Source organism: Asterias rubens, chromosome 9 (assembly GCF_902459465.1).
Source record: "Asterias rubens chromosome 9, eAstRub1.3, whole genome shotgun sequence".
NCBI classification, from domain to species: Eukaryota; Metazoa; Echinodermata; class Asteroidea; order Forcipulatida; family Asteriidae; genus Asterias; species Asterias rubens.
The window spans coordinates 4,131,780-4,146,764 of NC_047070.1; the positions used below are offsets into that span (position 1 = coordinate 4,131,780).

At 39.6% G+C, this 14,985-nt stretch overlaps 1 protein-coding gene across 1 annotated transcript in view; it reads left to right on the forward strand.

The window, feature by feature from the left end:
* Positions 1-14,487, forward strand: part of LOC117294773 (lymphocyte antigen 75-like) — a 34,183-nt gene extending 19,696 nt beyond the window's left edge. Inside the window, exons 14-24 of the mRNA XM_033777291.1 lie at positions 2,118-2,306; positions 4,727-4,969; positions 5,470-5,496; positions 6,562-6,672; positions 8,723-8,839; positions 9,776-9,946; positions 10,388-10,639; positions 11,264-11,437; positions 11,780-11,898; positions 13,131-13,320; positions 14,126-14,487. Of these exons, the coding sequence (XP_033633182.1) occupies positions 2,118-2,306; positions 4,727-4,969; positions 5,470-5,496; positions 6,562-6,672; positions 8,723-8,839; positions 9,776-9,946; positions 10,388-10,639; positions 11,264-11,437; positions 11,780-11,898; positions 13,131-13,320; positions 14,126-14,397 (1,865 nt within the window). The 3' untranslated portion in view covers positions 14,398-14,487. The remainder of the gene's footprint in view (positions 1-2,117; positions 2,307-4,726; positions 4,970-5,469; positions 5,497-6,561; positions 6,673-8,722; positions 8,840-9,775; positions 9,947-10,387; positions 10,640-11,263; positions 11,438-11,779; positions 11,899-13,130; positions 13,321-14,125) is intronic.
* Positions 14,488-14,985: the final 498 nt, after the last annotated feature.

The following is a 14,985-nucleotide window of genomic DNA, read 5'->3' on the forward strand; positions in this document are numbered from 1 at the left end:
AGGAACAAAACACACGTTCCGGCCACTGTGATCAAAGGAGAATCTCTGGAAAGGGTCACTGATTTTAAGTACCTAGGAATTGAGATTGATAAATGTGCTAAATCTAAATACAATAAGTTACAGCGACGTCTTTTCTTTTTAAGGAAACTTAATTCATTCCATGTGGACAGAACCATTTTGCAAATGTTTTATAAGTCTGCCCTGCAAAGTATCGGTACATATTGTCCTCTTAGTGTCTTTGGGAATATGCGGGCACATGATCGGGGTAAGTTGGACAGGGTCATTAAGCAAGCCAATAGAATAACCGGTAGTGATGGATCAATGGTTGAAGGGCTCTATAAATCTCTATTGTTAAATAAAGTTGAATCAATTCTGTTAGATGAAACCCACCCCCTGAATGTTCAGTTCAAACTACTAGAAGTAACCGCCTTTTACAGCTCAGAATTAATACAAAGCGTGCTAACTCATTTGTCCCCTCAGGTGTCAGGATTTTTAATGAACAATTGGAACGTTCATTCTTTCGTGCAATAATACAGAGATTGTCATGGGTTTTATTTTTTTATATATTAGATTTTCTGTAATATTTTTGTAAAATTAATCTTTTATAAATCAGCTTTTCATGTAATATATATATTTTTATAGACTTTTGTGGCTTGTAGTGTTTTTTGTCTGTTTTATGGTGGATAATAATTTTATGTATATTTTGTAAATTTGTTTTATAAAAGGCCGAAATGAATTTCCCATCGTGGATAATAAAGTGAATTGAAATTGAAATTAACTCCCTCTTAAAGACACTGGACACTATCGGTAATTGTCAAAGACCAGTCTTTTCACTTGGTGTATCTCAACATATGCACAAAATAACAAACCAGTCAAAAATTTGAACTCAATTAGTCGTCGAAGTTTCAAGATAATGATGGAAAAAGAAAACACCCTTGTCACACAAAGTTGTGTGCTTTCAGATGCTTGATTTTGGGACCTCAAAATCTAATTCCGAGATCTGGAAATCACATTCAAATACTTCAGTGATAATTACTTCTTTCTCGAACACTATGTTACTTCAGAGGGAGCCGTTTCTCACAATGTTTTTAACTATCAAGAGCTCTCCATTGCTTGTTACCTAGTAAGTTTTTAAATAACTATTTTGAGTCATTACCAAGAGTGTCCATTGCCTTTATGTCCGCTGGGGCGTCTGCCGTCCCCTGGTGGTCCAAGCCTTCCTGTCTAGAGCTGCTGTCATTAGCTCATGCGTGTTATGTCTTTTAGGTGCCTGGCCGAGGTCCATTTACAGCTGCAAGAGGGTTGGGGAGGGACCAATTTGGATTAACTTGCTACCTGATGAAGCAATATATATTCTGGATTTTTAACTTTGTCCTTCCCACCCCTACATGGTTATGTTGACCCGCCTCAGCTCTGTTGTTCCCCTTTTAAGGGAACATTACAGAACTGGTTTTTGCTAACAAAACAGTTTCTGGCAGTGTAAGCACTTAATGTAATCCACCATATACCAAATCTGACAAACCTGTAGAAGTTTGAGATCGATCGGCCATCTGGGTCTTGAAAAAATAGTGAAAAACGGAGTGATTACACATTTTGCATGACATCGATTAAAACAAATGAATAAAAGGCTCACTGAGCCATTAACTCCAAATGGGAAATTTAGTTTTATTTGTTTCTCATCAAATATGACATTTTAGACAAATATTTTAAGGGATGTATTCTACTATCATCATCATTAGACCATGTAAGTTTATGTGTGATCTTAGATGAGTTTTTGTGTTACCAATTCTGCAATATTAATTTTGATTTTTACCCATACACCGATGTGTGTTAGCACTATATACTCGGTACTTTCCCGAGTCCGGTGAAAAAATATCACAGGCATGTTACTCGGGTGGGATTCGAACCCACGACCCTTGCAATTCTAGAGCAGTGTCTTACCAACTAGACTACCGAGATTGCCCGGTAGCTAGAGGCAGTTAAAATCCTATGTTTTGGCAGCAAGTACAGAGTATACAGTGCTAACACACATCGGTGTATGGGTAAAAATCTAAATTAATATTCTTTATCCCGATGCAAAGTTATTATCTCTTACAATTCTGTAATGTTCCTTTCAGGTAATTGTGACAATGGGCATTCCCGATGCAATTGTCAGGTAAATGACTACAATTGGCGCTCTGACGTCGGAGACCTGAGCGATAAGAATGATCTACCTGTTACACAAATAAAAATAGGTGATACGGGCAACGGGGACGAGCAAGCGTACCACACAGTCGGCCCGCTCTACTGCAAGTCGGATGAGTCATGTATGTAGGCATAGGAGTTAATTAATAGTGTTCTCTTTTAACTCATTACCTTACCATGAGGCGATACCCCCTCTTCCTTACCATAGGTGACTTTAGTCCACTGCACTCATACCCCCCTCTTCCTTACCATAGGTGACTTTAGTCAACTGCACTCATACCCCCTCTTCCTTACCATAGGTGACTTTAGTCCACTGCACTCATACCCCCTCTTCCTTACCATAGGTGACTTTAGTCAACTGCACTCATACCCCCTCTTCCTTACCATAGGTGACTTTAGTCCACTGCACTCATACCCCCTCTTTCTTACCATAGGTGACTTTAGTCCACTGCACACATACCCCCTCTTTCTTACCATAGGTGACTTTAGTCCACTGCACTCATACCCCCTCTTTCTTACCATAGGTGACTTTAGTCCACTGCACTCAACCCCCTCTTCCTTACCATAGGTGACTTTAGTCAACTGCACTCATACCCCCTCTTCCTTACCATAGGTGACTTTAGTCCACTGCACTCATCCCCCTCTTCCTTACCATAGGTGACTTGAGTCAACTGCACTCATACCCCCTCTTTCTTACCATAGGTGACTTTAGTCCACTGCACTCATACCCCCTCTTTCTTACCATGGGTGACTTTAGTCCACTGCACTCATACCCCCTCTTCCTTACCATAGGTGACTTTAGTCCACTACACTCATACCTCCTCTTCCTTACCATAGGTGACTTTAGTCCACTGCACTCAACCCCCTCTTCCTTACCATAGGTGACTTTAGTCAACTGCACTCATACCCCCTCTTTCTTACCATAGGTGACTTTAGTCAACTACACTCATACCTCCTCTTCCTTAGGAGCGTCTTAAAAGTCGGGCACGTTTCTAGCGCAAAAGAACGTTCCTGTGGGCATAGTTCACGATCCAATAGATTGCGGGATCGTTCCGCGGGACAAAGTATTAGCGAAACTTTCCAAAAGACCAGTCCTGTGGTATGGACACTAGTCGGTCATTAGTGAATGGTACAAGCTATGTAGTTGTATTAGAAACGTCCATAAAAAATACTGCTATCTCATTTGGATATCTTCAGTATCAAGAAAGTTACAAGAAAAGGTAACTCGTTTTTTGTTTTATTGGAGTTGCATCAAAAGGGGGAATGGGGTCTTAGCAAATTTTAATAGTAGTGTAATTATAACTATTGTTTCAAAGAAAAGAGGCTGGTCGGTATTTCTACCTCCATGGTTTAGCAGATTATCTCCCCGGCTGCTTGTCGATCGTTTCACGATCAACACATTAGTTTCTGTTTGTGTTCATTTTCAGTCCATTTGTTTATTTGTGTGAGGAAACTTTAAGATCAAAATAAAAAGAGGGAGTAAATCAACGCATATTGCACAATTATTGGATACCTATAAAAAATATGTTAACGTTGGGTACAAACATAAATTCTATGAAAAGCAGCCAAAACTTAAGTGAAATTTGTCATACAATTTTTCGTTGATAGTGAAGTAAACCATGGAGATAGAATGATTAAAACACTATATTAATACGACGAGCTTGCAAGTTTTCTTCTCTTTGCGGGCAGTTAGTGTCAGCACAACATGGGCTCATTTTTCGCAATTGGGACACGTCGCCCAGCTCCTGCAGAACTTTCTTTTAGGACCGGTCCAAGTATACTAGAGGGACACTCTTTTGATTCAAAATGAACGTTCCTACCGCTCCGACTTTTGAGCCGCTCCCTTACTATACTTGTAGGTGACTTTAGTCGACTGCACTGATCATACCCCCTCTTCCTGATCAAAGACAATATACAAAGCACTTTGAGAACCGTTGCATGGTGTATGTAAATATATTGATCTTGTATAAACTTAGCTACAAATTTTAACTGAACTAACAAACCCAATGCAAGCCAAGAAGGTTTGGTACTTTGCAGTCTTTGGTACAATTATGACCAATGCCAGCTGAACAAACAGAAGAAGCTCATGCACCCAATGCAAGCCAAGAAGGTTTGGTACTTTGCAGTCTTTGGTACAATTATGACCAATGTCAGCTGAACAAACAGAAGAAGCTCATGCACCCAATGCAAGCCAAGAAGGTTTGGTACTTTGCAGTCTTTGGTACAATTATGACCAATGTCAGCTGAACAAACAGACATGACAGAAGAAGCTCATGCACCCAATGCAAGCCAAGAAGGTTTGGTACTTTGCAGTCTTTGGTACAATTATGACCAATGTCAGCTGAACAAACAGAAGAAGCTCATGCACCCAATGCAAGCCAAGAAGGTTTGGTACTTTGCAGTCTTTGGTACAATTATGACCAATGTCAGCTGAACAAACAGAAGAAGCTCATGCACCCAATGCAAGCTTAGAAGGTATGGTACTTTGTTGTAGTCTGTGGTTGCCTTGTAAAAACAAAAACTTCCCTCTTTCCCTTCCCAGATGTCATTACCGGTCGAACTGATTACATCATGACCGACAACGGCTACATATCGGGTTTGAACGAAGAAACCATATCAAGCACGACAGTGGAGAATTGCGCGGCAGAATGTGCAGGGCGCACCTCCTACACCTGTCGCTCGTTTGACTTCTCGAAAAGCTCCTCCACCTGTTACCTTAGTGTTGAGACGGATGAAACTGTGGCGCTGTCTTCAAGCAGTGATTTCTCTTTCTATAGGCGCAAATGTAGGTTTTGGTTGTGATCTAGAGCTGAGTATGATTTTGAAACTTTGCATGGTGGAAATACGGCAAAAGAAAAGAACCGTTGGTTTCAATTCAACGTTTCGCTCAGTATGCTCTGATCATTTTCTGGAGAAAGCTGGACTGTGGTGCTGCAAGCTGCTTAAGTACTAATGATGTGGATCTCATTTAGAGATTCTCATTACATGATGTTACCGCAAACCTACACTGTTTCATCAAGCTGCTTAAGCAGAAAATACTGCTTAAAAAATCCCTGCTTAGCAGTAATGAGCAGGATACAAATTGTGCATGATATGACATGATTGTTTTGCTTAGCTTAAAAAGCATCTGTTTTTTTTCTATCTCAATTATAAGAATTTTTGGTGAGCAGTTTTGTTTTCAATTCTCAGTTATAAGTTTTTGTGAGATGTCTTCTCAAAACAGTGGCTATGAAAGACAATTAACTGATCTTCACCCAAATGATTTCCCTTTTGTTTTAACCACAGTGCCAGGGCAGGAAAATCCCAATAGAGGTAAGTCTAAATAAATGTGCATATTAAATGCTTGCAGTACCTGCTGCTTAAACATTGGATTTGAACTGCCTCTAGCTACCGGGCAATCTCGGTGGTCTAGTTGGTAAGACACTGCTCTAGAATTGCAAAGGTTGTGAGTGGTAGTACCAAATGCCTATGATTTTTTTCCACAGAACTTGGGGAAAGTACCGGGTAATTATACAGTGCTAACACACATCTGTGTATACCATGTATACAGGTATATGGGTAAAACAAAAATGAATATTCTTTAACCCCCATGCAAAATTTAATATCTGTTCATTTTAAGACAAACAACAACTTGAGAATTATAATTATTTTTATGTATGTGAACAATACAAAATTGAGCAGAATGGGATTTGCGATTCCTCTGTGCCGAACCAAAAGAATTAAAGACAGCCCCATCCCTTTTCTCTTTTATTCATTATTGAAGGAACTTCTACATAATTTTACCTCTTTGTAAATTCAGGATAGCTCGGCCTCAAGATATGAACGATAACAACAGATTAGATTAGATTAGATTAGATGAGATAAGATTTAATTTATTGTCCACATTTTTTAAAATATAGAAATTCTATTTCCACTGGCAAATGGCTAAAAAAACTAACAATTAATTATTCTAAAAAGATACGTAGGCGTAGAAGTACATAAACAGTAAAAAGACAAGCACTAATTACGAAAAATACAATATGTACATGCAAGTGATAATATTAATAAAAATAAAAAGAGACTAATTAAGAACTCACTGTCTGCAGTAGTGTAGTCAATAACAACCTATTAAAGCTAAAGTAGTCAGCCCGGCTGATTTTCTACCTTCCGCCCAGGTAGTAGTTAAAAAGCAGGATAGTTCTTTTCAGAACTGAGAAGTATAAAAAAAAAATCCTGCAGTAGTAGAATATATAATAGCAAGACAGTTCACTAAAGAGCAAATTCTACCTGGCAAGTAGATATACACATGGTGCTACCGCAAAACAAATTATATAATTATAAAAACAATAACTGCAAAGAAGAGTTTATGAATTGTGATTTATTTTTGTCGTTGTTCAGAGAGCAACAACTGTGCTAGCGGCTGGGCAGAGTACAATTCAAAATGTTACTTCGCTGGAGTTTCGAGGAAATCTTGGTACGACGCTGAACTCTACTGTGAAACACAAGGAGGTACAAATCATTAATCATTTTTGGCCTTTTTGTTAAAGCCATTAAACACTTTCGGTACGGACAAAAAAAAAATCACAGATTTACAAATAATTTACAGGGTTTACAGAAGGTAATGGTAAAAGACTTCTCTTGAAATATTGTTCCATGAAATGCTTTACTTTTTGAGAAAACATTAAAACAATATCAATTCGCGAGAATTACGGATTTATTTTAAACACATGTCATGACACAGCGGAAACAAGAGTGGGTTTTCACGTTATTTTCTCCCGACTCCGATGACCGATTGAGCCTGTTATTTTTATATATAAGTTCGTCGTGTGCCCGGCAAAAGGACGTAAGGGAAAGTTCCCGGCAGAAGGACGTAAGCAATTTATGTTAAAATTTGTGTTTCAAGAATTATGAGCGGGAAAGTTTGGTAAATTTGTTGCCATGCAAAAGTCATTCTAGAAAGGTTAAATTCTGCATGGGGAATGGGGAAACATGTCTTCAGGGTAATTCTAGCAAACGAACAAACAAAAATGACATATTTTTCATGTCAGGAGCCATTTAGTTGCTTACGTCCTTTTGTTACTGGGACGAACTACTTTATGTTCCCGGCAAAAGGGCGTAAGGCCTTACGCCCTTTTGCCGGGCACACGACGAGTTGTGATACACGAAGTGTGGGACTTGGACAATACTGTTTGATGTGTCCAATGGCTTTAAAAATCCTGCAAACATTGTCCAATACATATTGATACATCACCATACTACTCTCTTACAGGCAGTAGACACTATTGGTAACTACTCTAATTACATGTATTAGCATAAAACCTCACTTGGTAACGAGTAACGGGGAGCTGTTGATAGTATAAAACATTGTGAGAAACGGCTCCATCTGAAGTAACATAGTTTTTGAGAAAGAAGTAATTTTCCAGGAATTTGATTCAAGACCTCAGATTTAGAATTTGAGGTCTCGAAATCAAGCATGTGAAATCACACAACTTTTGTGTGACAACAGGACAAGGGTGTTTTTCTTAAATTATTTTCTCGCAACCATGACGACCTATTGAGCTAAAATTTTCGCAGGTTTGTTATTTTATGCATATGTTGAGACACACCAAGTGAGAAAACTGGTCTTTGACAATTACCAATAGTCTCCAATGTCTTTAAGCGCAAAAAAAACTGCAAATATATTGTCCAATTTACATAGATACATGTACCTCACAATACGCCTCTCTTAATGCATGACGTCATGCATCCATGTTAAATGCATTCAAGACGGCCATGAATATATTGGAGTTGAAGACCTTCGGGTTACATTTTTTTGTTAAACTTGTTTAATTCCAGGTATACATCTCTTGCTTTCTGTATTGTTGATGTTTGTGTTTGTTATGTGTTTTTACGCCAAATAAATAATTGTAATAATAGAAGTAAGGTCACCATTGTAAGCCAAAACAAGGTCATCGGCGCAGCCACTGCAACTAGGATTGAGTGACTGGTACTGGCGGTGGCGTGACCTGCGCTAATGGCCTCGTTTTGGGTTAGAATGGTAAAACATTAAAGACAGTGGACACTATTGGTAATTACTCAAAATAATTGTTAGCATAAAAACTTCCTTGGTAACGAGTAATGGAGAGCTGTAGTATAAAACATTGTGAGAAACAGCTCTCTCTGAAGTAACGTAGTTTTTGAGAAAAAAGTAATTTTCCACGAATTTGATTTCAAGACCACAGAATTAGATTTAGAGGTATGGAAATCAAGCATCTGAAAGCACACAACTTCGTGTGACAACGGTGTTTTTTCTTTCATTAATATCTCGCAACTTTGACGACCAATTGAGCTCAAATTTTTACAAGTTTGTAATATTATGCATACGTTGAGATACACCAAGTGAGAAGACTGGTCTTTGACAATTACCAATAGTGTCTGGTGTCTCTAAGAGAGGTGTATGCAATGCCTCAAATCCAATATATTGCTATATATAAACATTGACATTGTATTAAATAATTTGAAACCATGAAAACAACAAAAAATTAACACAATTGTTTTTGTTTTCACTACTTACAAAAAGGTTCCTTGGTTACTGTGGACGATGAAGCTGAACATGAATTCCTGGTTAGGATTGGACGCTGGGCAATGCCTTCCGATGAATGGTTCTGGATTGGAATAAATGACATCCAAAATGAGGGTAAGACAACATAATTGTTTCATTTTTGTTCATAGTTTGTAGCCAGGGGTCGTGGTCGAGCGATTATACAGCATCAAATTCAAGTTCTGGTGGTTAATTTATCAGAGTGTGGGTTTGAATCCCAGTCATGGTACTCGTGTCCTTGAGTAAGATGCTTCGTATATTCCTCGTAATAATCCTCTAATCTGATTTGTTAAATATGGAGTCATTGAAATAGCTGGGCCCCCTTTCTCTATCTAAGATGTCGTCATAATTAGCTGTGCCAGGGGCACAGCAATCGACTGTGGCCGTGCTGAAAAGGTCGCTCGTGTATGTACGTGTCCTTTGTATCAGGGTGCGTACTGTGACCATTCTTCACAGCCGACCTTTCACCGTGGTCAGGTTTGTTTGTGTACATGTCAAACTGAGATAACTAGATTAAAAGAATCTTTATTATTTGGTATATAAAAGAAATACTGACTGCTTAATATTAGGAGCACAGTTAAAGTTATAGGCCCTCGGTGATGTCAAAACCATGGCTATGCCCGAAGCGAAGCGGGGAAATAGTGAAAAACTGATAACACCTTTTGCAAGGGAGACTTTGGGATACTAGGTGGCAGCAGACTTACAAGGTAAACGTCCATTGTTAATGCGCACATTACAGAGAACAATGGATTTTACCCGGTAAGTCTGCTGCCACCAAGCGTCCCAAAAGTCTCCCTTACAAAAAAAAATGAATAAAACGCTCACCGAGCGATAAACCCCAAGCGAGAAATTAGTTGTATTTATCTCATCAAATATGACATTAGACCGTGTAATTTTTTTGTAAATCTGTGACCTTAGACAGGTTTTTTTTCTCACTAATTCTGTAATGTTCATTTAAAACGAAGGAGTCTCTGAACATGTCGTGGATATGTACATTAAGCCATATTAAACCTTCATTTTTTGTTGTTGCAGGAACGTGGGTAAATGTAGACCAATCGAATGCTACTTATAATAGATGGCGTTCTGGCGAACCTAACGGTGGCGACATAGAAAATGGCGCCATCATGTCTGTGTATGATAACCTTGACTGGCTGGATTACACGGTGGATTCAACGTACAATTTCTTCTGTGAGACGAACATCGGTAAGAGACCAGTTATGAAATCTGTTGAACAGAAACTCTTCAATCTGTGGCGTGTCATGGCCTTTAAAGCCCTTTTTCTAAGTCTTATAATCTCTTGTCTCTTGATGTTTGTACTTTCACACTTTTTGAACAAAGGTATCAGCATGGGGTTTTTAACAGTATTAAAGTATAGATAAAAGTTCAAATTACCTGGGTTGACAAATGACTTATTTGTGGAAGTTACATGGCGTAATTGTGTAAAGCATTGAGGAAAACATTTAATTTCCTTAGAGAGTGAAAAGGAACATAATTTCCTCATGTCTATGTGCACATAACTAGGCAAAGGTACACCACAGCTGTGGGGTGTTGTGCCCAACATTTGCGCGCCCTGATTGGTGTATATACTATTCTGAAGGAATGTTTACATTCGTTTATCCCTTTTTATGCTATCAACTTTTTCAGGTGCAAGCGCAATTGCCGCACCGACCACCCACTCCCTCTGTAGCTCCGGCTGGTTCCACGATGACCACAGCTGTTACTACTTCTCCACGGGTACCAGCAACTGGGATAACGCCCGGGCGTCTTGTCAGTCCTCCAACGCGGACCTGGTCATGATCACCAAGGGAAGGGAGTGGGACTTTCTGGTGAATCACCGGAGGTATCACTTCTCCAATCAGCGCTTCTGGATCGGAGCTAGCGACTCGGCGAGCGAAGGTGAGTTTGACGGACAAGTTTATTCTTGAAGGTGGATTATAGAGAGTGGCTGCTAGTGGCAGGCTCAGTCAGGCCTGAACAATAATAGGGTGCGTTCGATTAGCTTCCCTGGTTCGACACGGTCTGCCCCCAGTTTGTTTAAATAGCTTTGACGTCATTCCAGGGGCTCACCCGGGTCAGCCCCAAGTGCCCTGCTTCTGGAGTGGGTCACTTGGGGGCTGGCCCCAGGAGTGTGAGTGATCTTTGGATTAGCTCTTGTCAGGAGCTCACTCAGGGGTGCACCGCAGGGTCGGCACAGGAAAACTGATAAAACGCACCAACAATAGCAGTATTAAAACAACATTTATAGAGCCCCTTTATGCGAGGGCTTGCAGATGCTTCACAGATACAAACAGTAAATCCAAAAACTCTACGTAAACAGCAAAAGGTAAGCCTAATACAAGCCACAGGAGACCATCTAAAAAGTGAAAATTAGCCTCAAATTTTTTTTATACAAAATTTAACAGTTGAAATATGTAATCTGATGGGTGAGGGGACAGATTCCTTTCTAACCAAAAACATTGCAAGAATGTTGTTGCTCAGGAGTGGTTTGTTGATACATTGGACATCATTTTTTGTCTGTAGGTGAATTCCTCTGGATAAACGAGGACTCATTCTCGTCTACATCGCTGAAGTGGGCGAGTGGTAGTCCGGATGATGGTGACTCAAACGAGGACTGTGTGGAGTTCAATGAGTATCAGGAACTAAATGATGAAACATGCACCGATGGACTCTACTACATTTGCGAAAACGATTTGTGTAAGTTGATTTTTCTTTTTTGGGGGTTGATGAACAAAGACAAATTGCCTAGAAGCTGGGCTTGAACCTACTACCTCTAGATTACTAGATTAATGTGCTGGTGTTCTACCATCTGAGCTATCTTAGATTGTATCAAATAGCCCATTACTTGCTATAACAGTAGTAAAGTAGGACCGGGCGTATATGCACGCACATCAATGAAACACGTAGCATTCCTGGTTTTGTTTCTGTGGTACAGTACACGCACACATACACTCACAGACGTCATGTTGTTGCTGAACAGCTATTTGAATGGTAACGTCATTATTTGATGATTGATTGCACGATTACTTTTTGAAACAGACCCTGTAGCTGTTCCAGCAAACTTTGCAGTCGAGACAAAAAGTACCAGCCAAATTGAGGTAGTGTGGAGTCCAAGTATTCTTTCTGATGGACAGGACACAGATGTGACTGGATACAGAGTAAGTGTGCAAATGAATATAATATAAGTTATCACACAAGCGCGAGTGGAATACGAAAAAGTATAGCGCTTCTACATCCCATATCCAGCGAGGCCAAAGGTTGAGTTGGATATGGGACGCACACGCGCTATATTTTCTGTATTTCCACGAGCGCGCGTGTGATAATGTATTTATCTTCAAGCAAACTCGGCGCGTGACATAGAACACACAAGACGCAGGTAGTGATATTAGCCGTGCAATATAGGTTTTTATCACCACTCCATTCTGCCAATCTGATTGGAGGATTAGCACGTACTTGAAGATAATAATCGTAATATGCTACACTGAAGGCCCGGTCACCCAGGCCCTGATAACGAGAACGAAAACGAGAACAATAAAAATGCATGCCCTCGATTGGTTGAATGGCATGGGCGTAATCTGCCTGGAGCAATTCAACCAATCGAGGGCATGCATTTTTATCATTCTCGTTTTTTGTTCTTGTTATCGGGGCCTGTGTGACCGGGCTTAAATTCTGTTTAAGATTTCATTTTCAAATTGATAGAGCTGTCTTAGCACAATGGTATACTAAAGCTTTAGTCAGCTGGGCACCAGCCACAATGCTACGCAATTTGTCATGTTTTGGACTGTTTATTATTTCAATATATAAACAATGAAACTAAGTTGTGAAAATTTCATTTCAAAAGGTGGTCGCATTTTTGAGATAACAACAAGAATTTGGAGCGAATATGTGTATGCTGGTAGAATAATTCCTTTAAGGAATACACAATTTTGTAATTTTTACTGTAATTTGCCTGTTGGCCACGAGTGTAAAAAGAAATAAACAAAACTATAAACTAAACAATCTTAGAAGCGTTACTGACAGTTTTGCTTCTCAGATACAAGGTTTGGGGACATAAAAAATGATTTATACAACCACATTACTTCGAAGTGAAATAATTCTTGATATACCAGTATACTTTATACTATTTGAAAGCTGCTGTAGGCTTCTGACCCAAAGTTTTTATTGCCATTAATTTAAACGGTGATTATCATTGTTTTTAATCATTTGTTTTTCTTCTGGTATTGCAGCCCTTTGTCACAAAGCTCTCGGTTGTTGTTATTTTTGTCGTATTTTTGGGGGGTAATGAAACCATTGAGCTCTCAAATGTGAAATCAAATTTCAAGAACTTATTTAATCTTTAATTTTTCTGAGTTGATGAAATTCTTTTTTCATTGTGTTTCATTTCTTTCAGCTTTATTATTGGTTGATAAACGACATGAACAACACCATTGCCAATATGGATTTTGGCGCTGACGTTTACCGATACATCTTGTCATCGCTAACACCCGGTACAACGTATGAGTTCATGATTGCTGCATTCAGCTCCCAAGGAGAAGGGCCCACTACAGATCCGCCGCTCCTTGCTACGACAAAATCATCAGGTTAAGCAACTTTCTTTATACCTTTTTTTTTTCCACCGAGCCATTTGCTCTTTAAATTGAAATTGTGTTAGACATAATGAGTTGTACCCACAGTTTGGACTTGCACTCAAGACGCTGGACATTGTTGATCAGTTTTGAAGCAATTTTTTGCATACATTTACTAGTTTTGTGGGTGTGTCGTGGCTGAGTGGTCAAGTGCACTGAACTCAAGCTCTGGTGTTCCTAATCAGTGTGGGTACGAGTCTTGATGCTTGTGTCCTCAAGCAAGACACTTAAAGGGAAGGTACAATATTGGTAATTGTCAAAGACCAGTGTTCTAACTTGGTGGATCTCAACACATGCATAAAATAACAAACCTGTGAAAATTTTGGCTCAATTGGTCATCGGAGTTAGGAGAAATGATGAAAGAAAAAACACCCTTGTTGTACAAATTTGTTTGCTTTCAGATAGGAATAAAAGACTTCTAGCTAGAAAAAAATATTATTTTAGTGAGAAATTACCTCTATTTCAAAATCTATGCTACTTCAGAGGGAGCCGTTTCTTACAATGTTTTATACTATCAACAGCTCTCAAATGCTAGTACCAAGTCAGTTTTTAAGTTAATATTTGTTTTTAGTAATTACCAAACGTGTACCTTCCTTTTAACCATTATTGCTTGTCCTTCGGATGGGAAGTAAAGCCACAAGTCTTTGACAATTACCAATATTGTACCTTCCCTTTTCGTAATACATTTAAAATGAAGAATGAATGGATGACTGCACATCTGCCATTTTACCAGCCCTTGTTCTCTCACTCTTGTTTACAGTTATCCGTACGGATACCGACCGTCTGAAAGTTTACATCATCATTAAAGGACAGCGCCTCAGACAGCACGCCATGACCGAATTTCAAATAGCCTCGCTCACTCAGTGCACAAACATCTGCACGTCGCTCGAGACTTGCGTGTCGGTCAACTTCCATTCCAAGTCTCGAGACGCTCTGAAGACGTGCGAGATCAACGATGAGACCCACACGAGCATGGCTAGCGATATGGAGGACGATCGCGAGTACACCTACGCTTCGGTCGAGGGCTACTAAAGGCAGATTTTTATGAACTACATTTGGTGCGTTGGATTAGCTTCCCTGTGTCGACCCCACAGTGCTCATTCGGGTGAGCCCCTGACAAGAGCTAATCGGCGATCACTCACCCTCTCGTGGTGACGTCATGCCTGTCGGGCCAGCCCCAGGTGACCCGTTCCACAAGCAGGCCACTTGGGGCTGACCCGGTTGAGCCCCTGGAATGATGTCAAAGTCGAACGTACTGGGGGCAGATCGGGGTCGACCCGAGGAAGCTAATCGAACGCACCCTTAGATAGGCCCAGTTTGATAAAGCAGTTGAAAAAATATTTGGTTTCCCCTATCTACTAACTCTTTTTCTGTCCAGACTAGGTTACAGCAAAAAAAGAGGAGTTTTTTTGTGTTGGGTCTTAATGTTCTTGTATGGCTAAATACAATTGTAAATATTAAAGTGAGATTAAAAGATATAGATCTATTTTAGAGTATTGGATTAAACAAGGATGTTTTTAGGTTATTGGTTTTGTGGAATGTTCAGAGGAGAAATTACATTATTGCTAAGTTTAATTTTTCAAGAAAGGGTGTATTTGTGTGGTTCGATTTACTATCATT